The 5,731-nt window shown below is 46.2% G+C and overlaps 1 protein-coding gene across 1 annotated transcript; it reads left to right on the top strand.

Annotated features, from left to right (window-relative positions):
* The first annotated feature begins 1,440 nt into the window (after positions 1 to 1,440).
* Positions 1,441 to 5,082, top strand: LOC311485690 (transcription factor Sox-19a-like). The gene is made up of 2 exons (XM_084541265.1): positions 1,441 to 2,289; positions 4,414 to 5,082. Exons 1-2 carry the CDS (start codon positions 1,625 to 1,627, stop codon positions 4,673 to 4,675), a joined length of 927 nt encoding a protein of 308 aa, XP_084397391.1. The 5' UTR covers positions 1,441 to 1,624; the 3' UTR covers positions 4,676 to 5,082.
* Positions 5,083 to 5,731: the final 649 nt, after the last annotated feature.

Below are 5,731 nucleotides of genomic sequence, written 5' to 3'. Positions count from 1 at the left end.
ATATGACAACATAGGACATAAGATAAGACGAGACAAGATGAAATATGACAACATGACATAATAAGATGAGACGAAACAACACGATATGATAAGACTAGATGAGACGAGACAAAATATGACAACGTATGACACGATAAGATGAGACGAGATGAGACTAGATGAGATACGACAAGAAAAGATGAAATATGACGAGATATGATAAGACGACGCGAGACGAGACAAGATATGATAAGACTAGATGAGACGAGACAAAATATGACAACATATGACAAGATAAGACAAGATGAGGCAAGACGAGACAAAACGAGATAACGACAAGACAAGGTGAAATATGACGAGATATGATAAGACAAGACAAGATATGATAAGACTAGATGAGACAAGACGAAATATAACAAGACATGACACGATAAGATGAGATGGAACAAGATGAGACAAGACAAGAAAAGACAAGATATGATAAGATAAGACAAGACAAGATATGATAAGAAAAGACAAGACAAGATACATAAGGACAAGACAAGATGAAATATGACAAGATGTGACATGATAAGACAAGTCAAGAAAAAATTAGATGAGGCGAGACAAAATATGACAAGACATGATACGATAAGATAAGACGAGATGGGGCGAGATGAGACAAGACAAGAAAAGACAAGATATGATAAGAAAAGACAAGACAAGATATGATAGGACGAGACGAAACATGACGTTTTTTCTTGACATGATAAGACAAGTCAAGAAAAAACGAGATGAGGCGAGACAAAATATGACAAGACATGAAATGACAAGACAAGATAAACTTATCTGTCAAATCATCACGACCCGATCACGTCCAGATTCGGCTCGAGGACTGCAACTGTGGTTGGGTCAGATCTGTACCCCTCACACACTAACAGATTTTTGTGTCAACGACTGTCCCCCAACTACTGCGGAGTTTGCCTAACTGGGAATTATGGGTAAAAAATGAGAGAGCGAGAAAAGGAGAGAGAGAGAGTCTAAAATCTGACTTTTACGTATTTGCAGAGACTCTTAATGCGACCACGTGGATATTTCGTTTTGAATGATCCTGTCAGTAAATGATGGTAAACCCCCCCCCCACCACCCCAGTCATCAACAAGTGTCTCGCGCACCTTCCGAGCCTTTTCATTTGCAAATGCGAGCGCGCACGGACCCGAGCTTTTTTTTTTTTTTTTTTTTTGTCCCCTTCCCATTGGTTCACGCCCGACTGAGCGAGGATAGGGGGACTTTCAGAGACCCCGGCTGGGTTCAGAGTGAGAGCCGGCCCCTGTGACATCCAGTGGTCCCGAGGCACTGAGGAGAGAAGGAGCCGCTGCGTTTGCTCTCGTTTGAATCTCTTTAAAGTTTCCTACCAGGATCAGAGCAGACCAATGGCTCGCACAGCAGACTCATAGTTTAAGAACTATTGGAAGAACTGGTTGTTGTTTGGGGCCTGTCTAGTCTCCGAGGTGTGTCTGCGTAATTAGGCCTTGATTCGGATCACCCGGTTCAACCTGTAAGGAGACCTGGCCAAGAGGCACCAGGTGGACTGACTGCAGCCCAGACCGCTCCACCGCTTTCAACTCTTCTTCAACTCAGCTCAACTTGTCCGCACCCGTCCAACATGTACAGCATGATGGAGCACGAGATGAAGCCCACGGGCCAGCCCCCTTCCCACCAGACCTCCCAGGGAATGTCACCGGTCACCGGCAACATGACCGGGAGCATGGGCAGCAACGGCAACTCTCACCCGAGCTCCAAAACGGTGTGCCCGCTGGGAAGCGACCCCATGGATAAAGTCAAGCGGCCCATGAACGCGTTCATGGTCTGGTCCAGGGGCCAGAGGCGCAAGATGGCTCAGGAGAACCCCAAAATGCACAACTCCGAGATCAGCAAGAGGCTGGGAGCCGAGTGGAAACTCCTGACGGACGCGGAGAAGCGGCCCTTCATCGACGAGGCCAAGCGGCTGCGCGCCGTCCACATGAAGGAGTACCCGGACTACAAGTACAAGCCCCGGCGCAAGACAAAGCCCCTGCTCAAGAAGGACGCTCAGGTGGGCAAGTATCCGCTGTCAGCGGGGAACCTGCTGGCGGCGGCGGCGGCGCAGGGCCAGGGCGGCAACCCGAGGATGGAGAACTACGGCTGGGGCCCCACCGGAGGGTACGCCGGCATGCAGGGCGAGGCGCTCGGCTACACGCAGCAGCTGCACCGGTACGACCTCTCCGCCCTCCAGTACCCACCTGCAATGACGGCAGCGCAGACGTACATCAACGGAGCCAACTCCTACAGGTGAGCGGGGTCTGGAAGTGTTAAAGTTAGTTTAACTTCGAACTTTAAGTTATATTTTTAAGTAAAATCCTTCCAATCTGCCTCTGGAACAAAGTATGTTTTAGTTTTTTTTTTTAAATCTGTCCAGTAACCATGGAGACATTTTACTTTTTATTTACTTCCAGTTGTTCATAGAAACACTTATTTTGTTATCATTAGTCAAATGATCTAAGTATGAGGATTCACACTCATTAAGCTTCAACAGGCTTCATGGACTGAGACACAGTCATTATGGGATGTTGGGCCAAGGCAACTTTTGCTCTGTCTTCACAGATGAAGCTCTTGGAATAAGTAGGAGAGCAACCAACAAGTTTACTCAAGTGGAGATGATTCAAATATGTCTTTAAATTGTTTTAATTGAGTTGTATTCCTGTCAGTAACGAGCCACAGTTTTCATTATGCTCCACCAAATGGTTCAGAATCCAAACCAAGACGACAGAATTAGTTTTTAACTCCAAATCGATGGTTCCTGCATCGAGTTCCTGCTTTTAATTTGTCCTGAAGATCAGTTAGAGCTACAGTCCCAAACTAGAAATGATCTGAAATAACCACCTCTTGCAATTTGCCTAATGCCACCCCCCAACACCTCCTCATCTACCACCTCCTTCTCCTTGTATGAAAGCAGATGAAAATGAGACTTCAGTGAGTTTGACATTTTCAGATCAAGCATATCCAGTCCCCGCCGGAGAACTTCTGCCATCGACGGAACAACGGGGTTCAGTCTGTCGCCTACTTGTTATGCATGGGACGCCCTGCTCGGGGCCGGGCCTCGCCTGGAATGTTGATCAGGATGACTCGACGACGGCGGCGACCAGTCAGTCAGTCAGTCAGGGATGCTCTGTGTGTGGTCTTCTCCAAAACCATTGCCCCCCCACTACCACCACCACCACCACCACCCCCTCAACCCCCAACCCCCCACGCCGGGTTACGTGGGAGTTTTACCTCCAGCACTGATTCCTCCCAAAACTTTTAGAAACGTGGCGCGACGATGAGATGCAACTGAAATATGCAACTTCCCATAACGTCCATGTCAGTCTTGATCAAGTGTTGTGTCCGTTTATTCTTTTCTATTTCCCAGTGGAACCATCCAAACATCCATCCATCCATCCGACACGTTCCACTGATCCACCTTTAGATTTACTTAACAGTTTCATTGGGAAAATTGTTGGCCCGGGTCGTCAATGAAGGCCCGTCCAAGTTTGTGGGACGCCTTTCGTAGGTCTTCCGTGCAGGCCCAAAGATTCAAACGTGGACTCATTGGTCAACTGTGGTTTGGTTCAGTTCGCCAACTCCACCGCTAGGAGAGTTGACCACAGTGACAACAGCAACGATAACACCTCCATGTATGAGAGAGGCTTGAATTCAGGATCATTTAAATGAAAAAGACCCAAATATTCCACCGTTCGTCCCCGTATGCAAATCAACAGTTATGTTAACGCACATTTCCTTTATGTATTAAAAGGTACTGGAGTGAATTTAGTCGCGTTTCAAAGTTGGATATATGAATCTGGGTCATTTCAGAACCCAAACGGGATCCTGAGGATTGGTTTCTACCAAATTAAACCTCATGACCTGCCGTTGAAAGCCAAATATGTTTTTGATTTTGAGACACAGTGGACCAATCAGTCTATCAATCAATCAATGCTGAACTGAAGTTGATTTAACTTTCTTAAGTTCCTGGTTCCAGTTCCGCCAACGAAATGACGTCAGAGGAATATGGTTTTACATAAAAATATCAGGGGAGGGGCTAAAATTCCACTTGGCAGTTAAACATCCTGCTTTTGACATCTATTTTTGTTTTTGTCCCAATCCGTCGTGCTGAGATTGTTTGCTTCTTCCTTTTTTAAGCTTCTTTAAAGTGGCCTGTTTCCTCCTCCTGGCTTTTTAAACTCAAAAAGCTTGAGAATCTGGTTTCAACATTTTATATCCAAAAATAACGTCAAAGAAAAGCAGCTGGTGGAGTTTTCAGTTCTAGACGACTGGTGGAGGTTTAACTAGAATCATGTGTGGGTGTCACCCATCAGAAACTCTCATACTTACCTGTCTGACCGGTTTAACACGTTAAATCTGCTTCCCCCCCAACAGCCCCATGTCCTACAGCAGCAGCCCCCAGCAGCCGAGCCCCGTCACCATGTCCATGGTGAAGGCGGAGCCCGTGTCCCACTCGCCCCCGACGGGGACGCCGAACCACCACCGCGGGGCCCTGCAGGGCGACCTCAGGGACATGATCAGCATGTACATCCCCGGGCCGGGAGGGGAGGCGGCCGACCCCTCGGCGGGGCAGAGGGGGTTCGCCAGCGTCCAGCAGCACTACCTCACCGGGACTGTCCCGCTCACACACATCTAGAGCCTGAATTACCGGGAGCCAGGGCAGATTTTTCTCTTCTCTTTTTTTGGACGCGAGGTGGAACCAGGTGTGGAGTACTTGTACTGCAGTTACAGACGCAAGCACATGTGAAGATTTCTTGTATATTTTTTTTGCCGCCACCCCTGCAGAGCCTCAGATGCCTCCTTGCCCCACAAACCCCTGCATCCTCTCTAAACCTGAAGGACTGCTGTGAAGCTGCGTGAAGGGCCAACGCCTTCCTGGTTCCTGTGTACATATTAGGAAATGTTTTTGGTTTTTAACATGTGAAAAGACTCCCTCCCCAAGTCTGATGATTGTTTGCTGCTCCGGTTCGAGACGCCGCAAGTGGAGAGAAAAGAAACCGGCTCACGACGCGAACTATTTCTTTAGGTTTATTACGTCTTCCCGTTGGATGACTTGGGGGGTGGGGGAGGGGGAGGGGTAGGGTCGGGGGAGGGGTAGGGTGGGGACACCAGTTGGACAATCAGCAGAACACACTGGCTCTGATCTGGTATCACTTCAGTCACACCAAATCACTGGAGATGCTGTGATTTATTTTTTATTTTAGGGGTTTTATTTGCTATAATTAGTTTAGTTGTTGTTTTTTTTAAATGTACATGTTTGGATTCGTTCATCTGGCAGCATCCTGAATGGCTCCGTTGTCACTTTGCTCTAGGAAGAAACAGCAGCTGTTATTGTTCTTCTTCTTGTTTTAGTTTTTATTTGTTAAGTGAATGAAATTTTAATAATCTTCTTTTTAACTTTTTTAAATAGAAGATAAAGACTTGTAAGTTATGTCTTCTTCTTCTTCCTGGATATAAAACCTTCCAGTTTTTGTAAATTCTCATTTGTTTTTATTATTATTATTATTATTATAATTATCAGCAGTAATGAAACGGAGAATGTATTAAAAAAAAAAAAGGTTAAATTTCTCATTAAACCTGATAAACGTTCCATCTCTTTTTCTACATTTCCAGCATCTTAACCTGTAGGTGGTTCTACTGTGTGATTATTTTAAAATTAACGTTTCTAATCGTGATATTTTCTTCTTCAGAC

The sequence above is a fragment of the Chelon labrosus genome (assembly GCF_963514085.1).
Source record: "Chelon labrosus genome assembly, chromosome: 1".
Classification (NCBI taxonomy): Eukaryota; Metazoa; Chordata; class Actinopteri; order Mugiliformes; family Mugilidae; genus Chelon; species Chelon labrosus.
This window is presented reverse-complemented; position numbering and strand designations above follow the sequence as displayed.

Excerpts from the sequence above, each read along its gene's own strand:
- LOC311485690 (XM_084541265.1), top strand. The coding sequence starts at position 1,625 with ATGTACAGCATGATGGAGCACGAGATGAAGCCCACGGGCCAGCCCCCT. Across the intron at positions 2,290-4,413 it reads AACGGAGCCAACTCCTACAG|CCCCATGTCCTACAGCAGCA; the intron begins GTGAGCGGGGTC and ends CCCCCCCAACAG.